Raw genomic sequence first — 17260 nt, 5'->3', positions numbered from 1 at the left:
CTTGGTGACGGATGTGGCAGTCAATCAGGCTGTCCTAAAGACAGTGTCTTCTCAAGAATCCTCGCACTCACCTCTGCGCTGAGCACTACTCGCTACTCTCCCATGCTTAGAATCCACAAAGGGACCATCACTCAAAGAGGAAGAGGAGGTTACTTACTGTAACTGGAGGTTCTTCGAGACATGTGGTCCATATCTGGATTCCAGTGCCACCCTCCATCCCCTCTGCTTCGGGCTCCTTTGCTTACTGATATGAGGGAACTGGAGTGGCATCGACCTGCACAGCCTCTTAAAGCCTCGGACACACCATGCAGTCGACACACGTGCGGTCAGCGGACACTACTATGAACAGTTCTGGCATATGGCAAGCATGCGCACTCCATGTTTGGAATCCAGATAGGGACCACACATCTAGAATAAGCTTCTAGTACCTTCCATTAGAGGTTTTCTTATTTTTGAAGCATGAGTATTTATATTACTTCTAAAATCTGGGAGTAACTTGAGGTCAAAGCTTCTCTGCAGCAATGTAAATGTCCTGGGCAGAGAAGAATTTGCTACCTTCCAAGATAGTTCAAATTAAGGTTACAGAAAAGACAGAAAAGAATTGAAGTCTTTGTCCTAGTTTTCCCCTGGCCTAGAATGCACCTTGGACTTGTTTGGCAGCCAAAGAATCCACATTGCACCTGAAGAGAAGACCAGACCTCTTGAAGCAGGGATTTCTTCATCTAGACCTAGAATACTTACACTTTCTCTACAATTGATTGTCAACGCATATTTTACTTCTGGTGTGTATGCATCACATGTATTCAAGACTGGAATATCTTTTAATAGCAATGTCATTGGGGCCACACCTGAACCCTGCGTGCCCTCCTGTGCACAAAAGGGAAGGGAGGCTGCAACTGCTCTCCAGTTCCTTCTTAGGCTATTAGACTGAGCATCTGCAGTATCTGTGTGTCTACCCACTATGATTGTTTTTTCTACTTAGTTTCCAGTTGTAGTTAGTGCAGATTTTTTTAAATTAAGACCACTGGCAAAAAAAAATAAAAAGGAGCGATTTAGAAGAGGACTTTGACTCCAGGAAGTCCCTCCAACATTGGACCACTCCTCTGTACATGGCAGAGTCTAAGACCATCAGATTCAAGTCCTGCCCCATTAATGATGGATGCAAAATTCCTCTTTTGCCTTGGGGAAGCACATGAACGTTCTATACATGTCTTGCTAGAGAGCTCCATGAGGACTTCATCGGCCCAAGGAAGAGAAGGCCACCTGACCAACCAACCTGCCTCCCAGAGCACTCCTGTCAGGTAACAGTCCACCTCGGGTTCCAGAGCCCATTCAGTATTGAAGACCCACTCCTCCACTATAGAGTCTAGCAGGCCATCCCTGTCATCCTCTGACAGTAGAGGATGCAAGAAGCATTGCTCCCATGGTGACTGAAGACAGACTGCCCACTCTGGCACTAAGCAGATCCAGCATAAGAGGCAATTCTGGGCCCAAATCAGGTTCCACTGATGTCTTCGCAACTGGCAGCCACCCACAACCTCAATGCAGTCTACCAAAGCCACCACTGCATCTCGTACAGAGGATCAAAACAATTAGCACTGAAGCTCCCAGAAGTAGGGTGCCTGAACTTTTCCCACACTCATGCTGAAGCCCCCAGGACCAGAGGACCTAGAACAGACTGAGGGACCATCTATGGTACCAAAAAGCCCTGGCATTGGTAGTAAATGCTCAGTCATCAATCTCGACAGTAATGATTGTACTTTCTGGGTTAAAAAATAATGCCATTTGATCCACTTTGTAGTACCCATGAGGTTTATGGTAAGCTTCTAAATGAATGAGGTTCTCTATCTGGGCAATGGAAATATCACTGATCTCCTTCAGAAGCACTACTAACCACTATCCTGGACCTGCTCATCCTAAGGTGTGCAGGCCTCTCCATCAGCTCTATAGGAGTATCCTGTCAGCTATCTCTGTCAGCTATCTTTGATCATCACAATGCTTTGGGGCTCCGTTGTCTTTAGCTTCTGAGCATTAGCTTCTGAGATCAGCTGAGCAGCTAATCCTTCCTCCTTCAGATCTGAGAGGAAGGTTACCCCTCTGGTGCTTATGAAAGCAAAACACAAGAGTCTCAGCATGTGTTAGACTGGTCTCAGGTTCTGCATTTAAAGGGTAGCCAATGGATAAGAAGGGTCAATCTGACAACTTAGTACCAACTTCGAAACAGAAGGATGGCAGAACAGGCTAACACTGCAGACAACATCCTCTGGCACTAACTTTGGTACCCACCATCTCAGTACTCAGTGGTATCCAGCACTTTTTTACCCAGCACTCAAGTACCAGTGGTACCCAACATCCTGGTACAGTTATCACGACACTACCACATGCATGAAAGAAGAGTTACTTACCTTACTCTGTTTCTTGGCTGTGTCATCCACACAGATTTCACTCTTGGTACGTATATGCTCCCAACCCCATGAGGAGGAGACCAGAACATTTTTGAATAGCAGTGTCCTTTGGGGCCATAGCTGCCCCCTACATGCCATCTGACTCCCTGTAGCTGAGGGCATAAAGGGTTCCTTTGCTAAAATCAGAATCCAGATTGCCAAGGATGCTGTAGTAGTGGGAAAGGAGAGCAAGTTGTGAAAAATGTGGATAACACATTTCAAAGAACTACAGTTACTGTGGAGTAAGCAACTGTTCTCTCTTCTTTGAGTGATTGCCCACATGTATTACTGCTTGTGAGTCACCAGAAGTGTAACTTGTGGCCTGGAGGTGAGTCCTCACAGCCTACTGAACCAATCACTACACAACAGCTCTGACAAAGCAGGTGTCTAATCTGGAGTAATCCGACTAAGGGTTTGAACTGAACTCCAGGTAGCTGCTTTACAAACATTAGACTGGAATGTCTCTCAGAGAAGCAGCAGAGGCTGCCTGAGCGCTGGTTAAATGGATCCTAATCTGAACAGGTGTGGATCCAAGTGGACTACTTTCTAATATAGTCAGAGACCAATTTCAATAATCTTTGGGTGGAGATGGGTTGTCCATTCTGTTGACAAACACTAGCAATAATTTAGGAGAATGCCTGAATGCTTTTGTTTTGGCTAGATAGTAAGAGCGCCTAAAGATGTGATGTTTGGCTTCCCTTCACTCCCAAGGAGTATGGGAGTTGCGGAAGAAAACTGGTAGGTGGATCATCTGACAGGAGACGACCTCTTTGGTTGAAGCCTTATTCACTTTGTACTTGTGGAAAACTGTATAAATTGGAAATGCCATAAGGGCTTGGATCTCCCTTATCCCTTCTGGCTGGGATTATAGCCACTAAAATGACTGTCTTTGTTGACAAATGGTACAAAGAGCAGCTCACCAATGGTTCAAAGTTAAGTCCCATAGGAGAAGTCTTTCTTTCTTACTGTGGGAAAATATGAGTAAATTCTGTGCTGTGAGATCAGATCCAGGCAATCTGGATGCTCAATAGACATGCAAAGTAAGTATGTGAGCCAGAACTGTCTTCACTAGAATGGAACCACCAGAATTATAGTGAATTTGTCTCTTTTGATTTTTGGGAATTGGGGAGGTGATTGGAAAGAGTACAGCAAGCCCTTGTTCCAGAGGAAGGCATCTGGTAGCAACCCTGGACTCAGGCCTCCTCTAGAGCAAAGTTCTGGCATTTTGCTTTGTCCTAGGTGCTGAACAAGTACTTCAGGTATCCCTAACTTATGGATTATTGCTTTCAAGATGGCTCTGTGTAATAACCATTCGACTGCCTACTCAGGAGGTCTAAATTGTTTGACTCCTGGGAGGTGAAGAGCCATCAGTGTTAACGCATTCCAATGGCACCAGTTCCACTTGCTTGTTAGGTAGTGCATGGCTCTCATGCTTTTCTGAAGATCTGCACTAACAAGTTTTGAAGGACAAGTAGGAACACTATACAGCCCAGTCTGATGGCTTTGAGCTCTAGGATATTTCCATGTAGCCTCATGTCATTTGGGAACCAGGTGCTTTGGAACTGCAGGTGGTCCAATCAAACTCCCCAAACTGATTATTCTGATGAGTATTTTTGTCAAGAAGGGGACTGTCAGGGTTCCCTCCCCACTCTGAATTCTAGGGTACAGATGTGGGGACCCACATGAAAGACCCCCTAAGCTCATTTTTACTAGCTTAGGTTAAAAACTTTCCCAAAGCACAAATTTCGCCTTGTCCTTGAACAGTATGCTGCCACCACCAAGTGATTTAGACAAAGAACAGGGAAAGGACCACTTGGAGTTCCTATTTCCCCAAAATATCCCCCCAAGTTCTTACACCCCTTTTCCTGGGGAGGCTTGAGAATAAACAAGATGAGCACAAACCAGCCTTGGATTTTTAAGACCCAAAAACCCCAATCAGATTCTTAAAAAACAGAACTTTATTAGAAGAACAAAAAAAGATAAGAGAACAACTCTGTAAGATCAGAATGGAAGATAATTTTACAGGCAGTCAGATTCGAAACATAGAGAATCCCTCTAGGCAAAACCTTAAATTACAAAAAGACACAAAAACAGGAATACACATTTCCTCCAGCACAGCGAATTTCACAAGCCAAAACAAAGAGAACCTAATGCATTTTCTAGCTAGATTACTTACTAACTCTACAGGAGTTGGAGGGTTTGCATCCTTGATCGGTTCCCGGCAAAGGTATCACACAGGCAGACAAAAGCCTTTCCCGGGCGCCCCCCCACTTCAGATTTGAAAGTATCTTGTCCCCTCATAGGTCATTTTGGGTCAGGTACCCTGAGCTTCTTAACCCTTTACAGGTAAAAGGACTTTGCCTCTGGCCAGGAGGGATTTTATAGCACTGTATACAGAAAGGTGGTTACCCTTCCCTTTATATTTATGGCAGGGACTGAAGGGGACTCCTTAGCACAACATTTCTCAAGTGCGGCCACCATGGGCTTTTTGTGCGGCCATGACAGCCTCCTTGGTGATGACGGGAGGATGGGGGCAAAGCATTGGCTCCTCCCCCTCCCTCCTTGTTGCTCCTGGATGCACCGCCTCTGGAGAGAGTTGGGGCACAATGCTGCAGGAGCAAGATGAGTTCTCAACACATGTTGGTGGGAGGGGGTTTGGGCGGCAGGTTCCTGAAATCCCACTGCTGGAGCCTGGGCGGGCGGTCCTGGACTCTGACAGCGAGGAAGCAGGTACTGACCTCCCTATCCCAGCTCTGGCCTTGCAGCCCTGGCCTCCAGCTGCAGGGCTTCAGTCTCTGGCCCCTGGTTCCATCTACATGGCAGCAGGCGCTGACGAACCATCAGGCCCAAGTGTCCTTTAATCCATGCAGGCTCATATCAGTCTGCTCCGAAAAGAGACTGTTCCCTTTGAATGGGAGGTCCTGGATAGAGGTCTGCATCTCTTGGGACAGACAAGCAGTCTGAAGCCAGGAGCTGCACTGCATGACCACTGCCGCTGCAACCACCCTAGCCACCAAGTCTGTCACGTCCCACATCATCTGGAGAGAGCTCCTAGCCATCACGGTGCTTTCCTACACCCCGGTGCCAAATTTCTGGGCCAGACCCTGAGGGGAGGGACTTCTTGAACTTACGAAGCAAGTCTCAAAAGTTAAAATTGTACCTGTCCAAGAGGGCCTGATGGTTCGCCACCCAGAATTGCAGGCTTGCTGTTGAATAAATTTTTCTCCCAAAAAGGTCCAGTCTTTTGGCCTCTTTATTTTTAGAAGTTGAACTACTGTGCTCCAGTTTTACTTTTTTGTTGGCCACAGAGACAACCAGCGAGCCTAGAGGTGGGTGGGTATAAAGGTACTTGAACCCTTTGGCTAGGATGAAGTACTTCTCAGGCCTTTTGGAGCTGGGGAGGGATGGATGATGGGGTTTGCCAGAGGCAATTTTCAGGACCCCGTCATGTACTTGTAATGCAACACATGCCAGGGTAGAGGCTGAGAGGACACTGAACAAGTGTCTGCTTGCTTGGCCAGCTCCTCCATCTCTAGGCTCAAGTTCTCGGCAACCCATCGAAGCAGAAAATTGTCTCATGGGCTGGCCCTCGAGGATCCCACGACCACCTCAGCTAAGGATGAGGATGATGACTATCACCAAGGGAGGCTCCGGGGCATTATCCCCTGTAGGGGAGGGGAGTTTTGGGGTGAGCGCTGTCTCCTCTACCTCAACCTCCAAGCTCATCTCATGCACTGAAGCCGGTGCTGCCAGCTGTTGCTCCGAGGCAGTGGCAGATGAGTGGTGTAAAGGGGGCATCATCTGGCATGCCCAACACACTCCAATAAGGCCACCGCGCTGACCACTGGCCATGCTGCCAAGTTGACGCTGTAGATGTCGATGCAGCCTCAGGTGCCCATTCAAACTGGTGCAGTCTTGGCGAGGGGCTGAATTGCCCTTCCGTGCTGGAGGAATCCCCTTCCAGTGACTACGGTGAGGCCGTCACCGCTGTCTCTTCCCGCTGCCTATCGCCACTAGAGACCGGTGTTTGGAGTGGGAGGATTGGCCAGGGGACCAGAATTGCAACGAGGAGTGCTCCCACGGCGCAGGTGAGCAAGATCTGCACCGAGAGGATGACCGGTGGGAGGGCGAATGGTGCCGGTGGAATGGAGACTGGCGCCTCCCCCAAGATGATCCGTGTTGAGATGGCGGGGACCATGATCGCAATTCTGGTGACCAAGGCTGAGCCCCAGAGGACGTGGTCTGTGACGCTGGAGACCTGCGGCACGGAGATGGAGAATGCTGCCTTGTCTCAGGGGATTGGTGGTGCTCCACTGCCCCCATAGGTCTTAGTGGCTGGTTTGCCCTCACAGGGAGCCTTTGCCGCTTCCTGCTGTGCTGGTGGCGTGGGCAGAGGCCTCTGCTCTCTCAGTACTGGTGGAGCTTGGGAAGGCATCGATGCCGTCCAAAGCTTGGGTCCCCTATTGCTCCCAGGAGTCAGTGGTGGATCCTTTAAGGGGCTAAAGGCCGTGACTAGGGAGGCATGCCCACGTGGCTCCGGAGTGGCAGGGCAGCACAAACTGGGTCCTTTGCACGATGCTCCATGGCCTTTCTTGCCTGGTGCTGGGGAGCTGTGCGTCTTCATTTTCTTTCTGGACACCAGCAACAGGGAGCGGTGCCAGCTGAGCTCCGTGCCGGGGTTGCGCTGCGAATCAAGGCTGAGGTACTAGCCAAGTCTTGGAGGCATGACTCGGAAGGTAAATGAAGGGCAGCCTCCAGGAGGAGAGCCCACAAACAAATATCCCACTCTTTCCGAGTCCTGTGTCGAAAATATTTACAAATACGACACTTGTCCTTCACATGATTTCCCCAAATACTTGAGGCAGCTGCTGTGGGGGTCACTTACAGGCATAGGCCTGTTGCAGTCCGCAGAGGGCTTAAACCCCGGAGACTGGGGACAAAGTCCCCACTGGGACTCTAATTTCTAACTCCTAACTATACTTAAATACTTAACACTAACTACTATAAAAAACTATTTACAAGGCCATACGGCTCAAAGTGAGAAGAGATGCTCCAACTAACCATCACATGCAGTAAGAAGGAACTGAGCGGGCGTAGGGCACGTAGAGATATACTGACGCATGATCGCGCCACTCAAGGGGGCACCACAAGTTGGCTCTAAGGATAGTACTAAGGCAAATATCTCCGACGACTGCACACATGGGTGCGCGCACACCAAGAATGAAATAGAGATGAGCAAGCACTCAAAGAAGAATGTTAGTTTATGACTTTTCTTGAATGACCATCATCTCTATAGCCAGGGTCTCTGTGATCCATGCAAGGGGAATTCTGGAAGGCTCTGAAATAATCAACCAGTGGGGGAGGGGCTGATTGGCTTGTCTCATCTGGTGACTGTATTATCTCCCTCCTTCCCCATGGAATTCAAAGTCTTTTCCAAAGGGGTTGTACCTACTCTTCCCCTCATCCTCAGATCCCCTTAATATGGGACCCCTGGAGCTGTCTTCAAATAGAAACTATAAATGATGGGATTGCAGGATTCTGTAATGTGCACTTTAATAATAAACTCATTAAGTTTTAGGTTTAAGCTCATCCTGAAATGTCTCTGAACAACTACATGGCAAACACAACTGAAGACAAGTGTTCAGCTTTGGTTTGTCTGCAACTATTAATATCTATTTTCCTCCTGTAAAAATAATCTCCAAAGATGGGGAAAAGAAGATATCTGGGAAGTGCTCTTTTCAAGAGTGAAAAAGGGCATAAAAAACAAACAGATTTATTTAAAAGTGCAGAGCTATAGAGCTGTTTATAATGGTACAGAAATTAAATGGTAACACCTATACCAAATGTCCAAAATATAAGATCCACCTGGCCTTCCTGCAAAGCACAGCTCTCCTATAATCCTGTACAGCCCACTGTACAAGAAAAAGCCTGGTAGGGGTACAAATTTTATTATTTCTTCACCAAAGGCCTTAGCTGAAGGCATGCTATGTTTGGCAGCAGAAACAGGGCTACAAAATAATTTCTCAGTAAGTGAAGTTATATGTAGAAACAAGGTTTTTACTTCTTCTGGAGCTTTTGCTGGCTGTTATTCCAGCTCAGAGCCATTGGAGCTGGAAAGTCTGAAGTAAAACTGGTGCCAAAGACAGTCAATTTTTTTTATTCTCAGGATCTCTAATGCTAACAGACCTAATTAAAGTATGATACGCCCCTCCAGAGAGAAATTTTAATCTATCAGTTACTTTAACATTTTCTAGACAAACGAGTGGGAGCATCTTTCTGCAATTCACTCTACAGAGAAGAATGGGGAATTTAGAAAGGCTAGATGGAATCTGTAATCCGCACTGTCAAACTACTTGCTTCGATAACATTGGTTTAACCCAGCTTCAAGCCTGGTATTGAGTTAAAGGGGGTTATATGGGGTGAGAAGAGAGGGGTGCCCATGACTTGCTCCATCAACTCGATACCATGCATGCCGCGCGTAGCAGATTTAGATGGCTTCGGCGCTGTCAGTATCGATGATACTGATCAAGCCAGAGATCATTTTCAGCTCAATCGGGGTTCGCTATGGGGACTCACTGACCTTTTCTTAGAGGCCTTATAAGAGTGGATCATCTCTCTGGGCTCACCTCCCTTCAAAGTAGAGAGTTGTGGTGAGAGCTCCTGCCAGGACACCAGGGGTTGAAGGCTGGCTTCATGAGTAGGAGTTTGAGTCTTAGCTCTCTGCTGGATCTGGGCTTCAGTTGCTGACACAAGCTACACTTTTTTGGAATGTGCTTCTCTCCCAGGCAGTGAACACACTGCAAGTGTCTGCTGGTCACTGGGATGGATTCTTTCTGAGTCGTACACACCCTTGTCCAGGGAGGTTCCCCACCCACTGGGGTTGGCAGGAAACAAGCCCTTTTCTTTTTTCTCTGTTCTTCTCTCTCTCTCTCTCTCTTTTTTTTTAGGCAGGGCCAAATAAAATACAAACTGAGTAACAAAGAAAAAGCTTTGAGGGAACCTAAAAACTAGCAATTCTAAAAGAATTAACAATCAGTGAACAGACAGCTATAGCTCCGTCTCTAGCCCGGGGCAATCAAGAAAGAACTGAGGAGGGTTGCACGCATGGGCTGCATGGACACTGCTACCAAAGTTCTCCAATCAGTAGTGCAGGGACGCTGACACACTTACAGTGATACATCTATGGGGGATACATCTTGAAAAACATCATTATTGTACAAGGTGAGTAACTTCTTCCATCTCTCATGACATCAGTTCAACCCACCATTCCAGTTTGGTGTTGAATTAAAGGTGGTTACATGGGGTGAGAGAATAAGAGGTACCCACTTCCCCAACATATGTTTTTAGATAGATTTATTAAAATATCCAGTACATCAATAAATATAGATTCTGAATTTTAAAATCAAATGTTACAATGACATTTTCTAAATAATCCATGTCATCTGGAAAAGTAAAATTGAATTATAAACATATTTGTAAAATATTTAAATCAGGAAACTAATATACAAGACATTCTGAGAGAAGAGATCCAAACAGACACTTACGGTCATTGAAATTAGGCGCCTAGGTACTTTTGAAAATTCCACTAGGTGCCTATCTGTATCATTAGATGCCTAAATACCTTTAAAAATCTGGCCCTTAGTATTAATGGGAATTAAGAAAATCCTCCATATATTGAGATTAGATGAATTTGTATACTTTAATACAGAACTGTGCTTAATATGCAGTGATCCAAACCCCCCCACTTCCCATCCAAAACAGAAGTTTCTACCCACTGCTAGCCTTACCTCAAATGTAACTTTTTAGAAACACACCTCTGCATAAAATTGATTGGATTCCTCTTTATGCTGGCTGCTTATTTCCATTACTTTCTGGCTGAACAATGAAAAAAATTAGTTTTACTTTCCATTTTCCTGACCTAACATACTGCTACTTTGTTCAGATTGTAAACTCTGTTACAGAGGCATTTCCAGCTCTAAACAAAGATATACTATTATAATTTCTTTTATAAAATAATCACAAACACTTCTAAGTATTACATTGTGGGTTGGGTTTTTTTAAACTCTACATTTTGGGCCTGAGTTTTAAAATTGAGTGCACAAATTGCTAGTTGGTATGTAGAGCCTGGTTTGTATGGTACAAGAACGATCGCTTAAAATACCATTTTACAGGATCAAGGGCCCAATCCTGGTTGGTGTTGAACATGCCCAACACTGACAGTTAAGACTACTAATGCTTTAACTTGGGGTTTGATACTGTGAGATGCTGACCATCCTCAACTCCCACTGAAGTGAATGGGAATTGAAGGTTCTTGGCATTTTGCAGGATCATGCCTTGAATATGTATGTTTTTTTTTAAATAAGGCTTTTAAAATGTGAAGTGCTACATGAATGCTAATCGCTTAGTTTAAGTGGGCATGTTGCGTTTAAATGAACTTTTTTAAAAAAACTAAAAACACATTTGTTGATATGTTGCAAACAGTATTTTTAAAAATCTTTTTTTAAAAAAAAAAAAAAGAACTGGCATCAAAATTAACCTACCATTTGGAGCTCATGTGTGCTGAGTTATTCCCATAGCATCAATCCAAAGACTCATGCTACTGGGAAATCTTCACTGTTAAGTGTAAATCAATCAACCTATTAAAAATTAACTTCAGTGGGGACATAATCAGTCCCTTGTATTTTAACTAATGGAATATACTACACTTAATTTGATTATAGAGGAAGGGTGTCAACATTTTTGTTTCAGAGTAAAGTAGACTACATTTCAAATTAAATGTATGTGCAGTAATATTTAAGAAGACATTTACACTGCATTTTCACATTATTTTTTACAGCTTTTTCTTTAAAAAATAAATAAATAAGATGAAATCCTGGCCCCAGTGAAGTCTGTGGGTGTTCTGCCATTTACTACAGTGCAGGATTTCACCCCATATCTTAACTAGAATTTCTTGCTTGCATATTTATGTCATTTAGTAAAGCAGCACACATTCAGCACTTTTCAGGACTGTACTTTTATATTTTACCAAGGAATATTATCCCAAAAGTTTTAGAGTAGCACCCGCATCTACTTGAAAGATACAAGATCACTTATGCATGATGTACATAAGGAAACTTGAAGCAATATGATCCAACTAACAGCCTGGAGCCAACAGGATGAACCCCAGTCATTTCATAAATGATTTAATGACCAAAAAATGGTTTCACTGTAGATAGTGTAGTAGGTCTACTAAAATGCAATATACAAATACTTATAATATACACTTTTTGTACACTGGAGCCAATGACTGGCTCAACACTGATTTACCCAGCTCAGTTTTAATGTCTGAAACTCTAGGATTTGTCTTCTCTTCCCATATTTAATTCTGTGGTACTTTTAGCCACACCCTACCTAAAAAATTAGTTTAAAGAACGGACTGGGTAGTAGATGCTTGAGAAGTAGTTACAGTCTGTTGGAAACTGCCTTTCCTAGGTTGGAATCTGTGAACTTATGGCTTTCTTAGAGATAATATGCATCAGTTCTGACTTGTTCTTGATTTTTTTCCTGGAGATGTATGTTTAGTATCTTTAGGCTCTCCTACATTACAAATTAGTATGGGCAACTGATGAAGTAGCAATGTATTTGACTGTGACCCCTTACATGCAACTGAAGAGTGGTACATACTACTTTAGGAGGAATTACCATCCAGCTCTCATTGAGTTGAACGATAATCAGCAAAAAGCAGAGATTCAGAAATGGGCAGGGTAGTGGGAGCAAAGGACAGGAAAAGATAAGGGGAAAATTGGGGTATTAAGAGAGAACCCTGCCCCACACACTCTTCAGTCTTGTCCTTCACATATTTCTGCAGATGGGGGTGATCCGGTGTACGGATTCTGGGACTAATTAATCTAGAGAACCAGTTTAAATTTTTTGTAAAGGATCTATTATTTCAATAGCATTTAGATAAAAACTAAAAAAAAAAAAGCCTTGTACAAGAGTTCAGACATAACAACAATTCCTATAATTATCCTAACTGCTAATCTCAGTATTTCAGATACTCAGAAAGAAAAAGAAACAATTCTCCCCATGAATTCCATCAGTAAATTAGATGTATGGCATAGCATTTCCATTACTGCCTGCAAGTTGTTGCATAGATCTTGATAAACAAACTGCAAGATGTCTGAAATATAGATCAAAGTTACTTCATTTACAACTGACAATACAGGTTTAGTAAATGAAATCATAATTATCACTATCGTCATAGAAATTAACATCACTGTTAGAGGGTTTATAGACTGGAGCAAAAATTCCTTAGACTGTCCTCTTTCCTTCTCACTGCCTTTGTGGCATACCTTCCCTTTTGAAATCAGCTTTATTTTTGGAGTGAGGATCTTGTTAATCTGACCAATTTCAGTTTTGGACCACACATCCTTCAATAGCTGTCCTATTCGTGGATAAACTTCAACAGGTTTGATATCTGGTAGTTGCTTTTGTTTCAAAGCTTTTATGCGTTGGCGCACATCATCAACCTTTTCAAGGAAAAGAAGTGGAGACTCCTCTTCTTGAACAGATGTGTTCAGTGACATTAAATCAAGCTGTTCTTCTCTGATTCTTTTCATGTTTTCAACGAGTGGTGCATATTCTTCAGAAATGTGAGCATTAACTTCATCCAAAGCAGCTAGCAAAGCTTGCTTTTTATGCTCCAGTGTGTCATTAAGTTTCTTAAAATATTGCAATACAGCTTTCTTATCATCTTGAACAATGTTTTCACAATAAGATTTCTGTTCTTCCAATTTTTCAATGAGGAAACATACATTAGTCCAATGTTCATCAGTTAATTGCTCAAGGAGTTTCCCAGGAGTCTCCTTTTCTTTCATGTAGGCACTCTGAAGGTCATCTATGGGATGACCATGATGTTTACCTATTGTAAGACAATGGCCACACACTAATTTTCTATCCAAAAGACAATAAACGTTTAATGGCTGCCTATAATGTTCACTACATGTTGCAACATCTGGGTGGTCTTCTTGCTGATATTTGTCAATGATAGCCTTTAATGCAAAGTTGATAGGTAATGACTCAGTACCAGATGGAGGAATTTCAACAATACTTCTACAGTTGGGACACTTCAGTGGAAGTCTTAGTGGTCTCCATATGGAAAAGTTGCTTGATAGCTGAAGAATGCTTTCCAGACAATTTCTACAAAATGTGTGAGAACATGGTAGTACACGTGGGTCTTCAAATATACTATAGCAAATGGAACAAGTTAATTCCTCCTCAAAATGATGCATTTCCTATAACAACAACAAAAAATAGTCCATTTATACAATTTAGTTTATATATAATGAACTGGTTTAAAATAAATTACAATTTTAATGACCAGCCTACAGTAACATGGAATTTATCAACCAAGGTCCCAGCTGCTAAACTGGTACTTTAGCTGTTATTCCTCAGTGTCTGAAGCTGTCCTAGTGTTCCTGCCTTCCTAATCATTTTTTTTTTAATGGTAAATAACTTTATATTTGGGTAGTTAGTTTTAACATATAGTTAGATGGCAATTTTGGGATTAGGGGTTCCCCCAACCCAATTGCTCTCACAGTTCGGGGGAACCTAGTATGCCCAAGATCCCTGGGCTTCAAGTGCTGCATAGCCTGTCCCTGGGTCTTCCCAGTCAGTGATCCCCATGACTCCTGCTTATATTGCCATGGGAGGATCATGTTCCCTCCAGGTTCTTTTCCACCTCATATACAACAAACATTCAAATGCCAACTCTGAAGACATGATGGAGCATTCCATGAGGCCCCAGTCTGATCCTGGACCTTCTAACCCCCCTGTACATAGGAACCACGAAGTAGTGCCCTTCCAGACTTGACATTCCCTCGTCCTATGGGGACTCTAGTAGGCAGAGATGAGAGGAGAGTAAAGAAGCATCCTCATAAGAAGCAGGAGAAATCCCTCCCAGTCAGACAGGTGAGAGTCCGCACCCCAGTATGGGCATGTCTGAAGCTCACAAGGAGCAAGGGTCAGTACTGGGGGCATTGAGAACCAAGTATACTCCAAAACCACTGCCTGTGCGTGGGGTGGGAGAGTGGGAAGGACCAACCAGAGCACCGCCAAGGGAGAAAAAGAATCAATCACTGAATGTACCGGCAGTACCACACCACAAGGAGGACTCAGTGGTCCCAACACACAGCAGGTGATACTGAAGATCAACACAACTCTGCACTGATGGTTCTGCCTAGAGACTGAAGTCCCTCTCACTCTCCATCTGCTCAACCTGGTTATACCATCCTCCATGACCTAGCAGTTTATACTGACCCAGAGTTGACAATACTCTCAGAACTGATCATTCCCAGAGGGGCTACATAGTCGCTGTGCTATTCACTGGTCCTATCTACCAGCCACAGTATCATGAGATGTGGTACCAACAGCTTCACCTCTAGAATCCAAAGTCTCATGCTCCTCCAGCAGGTTTGAGGCCAATGTAGTGGGTCTTCAAACCAGTGTGAGAAGCAAGATTACCCCCAACAGAGGTTCCAGAGTCTCCTGGGCACCCTTTCACTCTCATAAAATAAACTATCAGGTGTAGAACCAATGGTACCCTCACCAAACTCATAAGGGTACAGAGGGCACCATCTCTGTAACCATAAGAGCCCACATATTGGACCTACTGGGACACTTGGAATCCATACTATAGATCTCCTGACTTCAAGAGATCTGAGCAGGAGTTAGAGATCACCTTCCAGAGAAGAGCTTCAGCCCCCTCAGGAGTGCTATGAGGAGGAGGAGGAACAGCCCAAGCAACCATGTCCACTCAATCCACCTGCAGCTCTCTTGTCCTCATCTCCTAATGAGGCAGTTGCACTGGCCTCACCATTGCCACCTGATGATCACATAAAATTTCAGAACCTCCTGAGGAAGATTGCAGGGGCTCTCCAGAGTCCCCTGGAGGAAGTTCAGGACCCTATCCTCAAGCTGCTGGACATCCTCTAGAACATAGCAAGTAGGCACTTCCAGTCAACTAACCATATTGGAACCAGCCAAGACAATTTGGCACAATCCAGCCCTCCACGCCTTCATTCTGAAAAAGATGGAGAAAAGATACTTTGTTCCATCTAAAGAGCACAGTATTTGTTTTCCCATCCTGCCCCAAATTCCTTAGTGGTCCAGGCAGTCACTGAATTCAACAGACTCCACCAGCCTAGATCCACTCCTTCCAACAAAGATGCCAGAAAATTGGAGGGCCTTGGAAGAAAGTTTCTCTTCCACCAACCTACAATTTCATATAATGAATTGGCACTGATGTCTAAATATTACTTTATTCACTAAAATAAATTGTCTGAGTTTGCTAACTAGCTTCTATAGGAACTCAGGCCTCAATTTCCGGCTATTTTTGATGAAGGATAAGCTGATAACTGATTGTTCCTCCAGTCAGCGTTAGATGCAGCTGACATAGCTTCCCACTCCATGGCAACTGGTGAGTTGTTACACACCCTCAAAGACTCCTGGGCAACCCACAGGTCCTTGGGGCACACACCCCAGCACCTCGGAAGAAGTACTCCAAACTACCTTCATACAGACAACATCCTTCTCATCAGCCATTTTACCATCAGAAGGCCACTGAACCTTCCAAGAAATACCAAAGAGTACACTGCAGCAGAAATGTATGTTTTCCCACTCATCCCCCTCTAACCTCATGTCCTTAATAAGATCAAGCAGGACAAAGCGACAGTAATCCTAGTTGCCCCTTTGTAGCTGAGACAGTTTTGGGTCATCAGAATCCTCCAAATGACCTCTCATCTTCGTATATGGTTACAGCTGCTTCCCACTCAAAATGAAGGCTAGACCGACCAACACACCCCTTCACCTCACAGCCTGATATTTGGACTGACAACAAACCTAGAGAGGTCATACTCAGAGGAAGTCCACTCCATCCTCAGTAAAGAGAAGAAAACTGCTCAATCTTCACCCACCCTATGACTGTGAGATTTTTTTTAAGGGTCTCATCAGAGCCTTTCCTCTGGTATCAAAACCAGCTCCTAACTGGGAACTTAATCTGGTCTGTCCGCACTTATGAATTCATTATTTGAAACTTTGGCCTCATGCTCTCTTCTCCATCTATCTATGAAAGTGGCTGTCCTGATGGCTAACACCATGGCCTGAAGAATTAGGTAAATTTGGGGCACTTATGGCAGACCGTGTTCCATAAAGATAAGGTAAACTGAAATTATATCCCAAATTCATTCCAAAGGTTCTCTCCAAATTCCATCTGAATCTATCCATACATCTATCTGTCTTCTATGCAAAATCTCATATCACCAGAGAGGACAAGATGCTCCATTCTCTAGATGTCCACAGAGCTATGGCTTTCTACCTGTAAAGGAAATCCCTGAGATTATTTGTTTCTGTTGTTGACCAGATGAAAGGGGAAAGCAATCTCACTGCAAAAATTCCAGAAATTGATTTCAGGCTACATTCTGCTTTGTTGTGAACAAGTGGAAACTCTTCCCCCACATCAAGGCATGAAGGCCCATTTGACCAGAGCACAAGCCACCTCTGTCACTTCTCTCCAAGGTACACCACTCATAGAAATCTGTAGAGCAGCAACATAGTGTTCAGTACACACCTTTACTAGACATTACACCCTGGTGCAGATGCATCCTGGGGCACAGCAGTCCTGCAGTATCTGAGGTAAAACATAGCTCCTCCCATCCTCCTCCTTTAAGTTACTCACAATGAATACACACAGAGACCACTATTTAAAGGAAGAGAAAGGTTGCTTCCTTACCATAACTTGAGTTATTTGAGATGTGTAGTCCCTATGGGTATTCCATTAC

General features: G+C 44.1%; 2 protein-coding genes across 9 annotated transcripts in view; one reads left to right on the top strand and one right to left on the bottom strand.

Moving 5' to 3' along the window:
• Positions 1–17260, bottom strand: part of TRIM59 (tripartite motif containing 59) — a 63679-nt gene that overhangs the window by 26673 nt on the left and 19746 nt on the right. For 2 of the 4 annotated variants that reach the window (XM_048862793.2, XM_048862792.2), the window contains exon 2: positions 9781–13717. The exons of 1 other annotated variant lie outside the window; for it this stretch is intronic. In XM_048862793.2, the coding sequence (XP_048718750.1) occupies positions 12482–13714 (1233 nt within the window). In that variant the 5' untranslated portion in view covers positions 13715–13717 and the 3' untranslated portion in view covers positions 9781–12481. Of the gene's footprint in view, positions 1–9780; positions 13718–15449; positions 15505–17260 lie in introns of those variants that run through there. One more of the 4 variants, XM_048862791.2, reaches the window with a different exon arrangement.
• SMC4 (structural maintenance of chromosomes 4) overlaps positions 1–17260 on the top strand; it is a 135791-nt gene that overhangs the window by 110654 nt on the left and 7877 nt on the right. For 4 of the 5 annotated variants that reach the window (XR_012669854.1, XR_012669855.1, XR_012669857.1 and 1 more), the window contains one exon: positions 9392–9665. The exons of the other annotated variant lie outside the window; for it this stretch is intronic. The gene's annotated coding sequence lies outside the window, so the exon portion shown is untranslated. The remainder of the gene's footprint in view (positions 1–9391; positions 9666–17260) is intronic. 5 annotated transcript variants of the gene reach the window in all.

Source organism: Caretta caretta, chromosome 9 (assembly GCF_965140235.1).
Source record: "Caretta caretta isolate rCarCar2 chromosome 9, rCarCar1.hap1, whole genome shotgun sequence".
Lineage (NCBI taxonomy): Eukaryota > Metazoa > Chordata > Testudines > Cheloniidae > Caretta > Caretta caretta.
The sequence above is the reverse complement of the archived record's forward strand: the minus strand, read 5'-3'. Positions and strand labels throughout refer to the sequence as shown.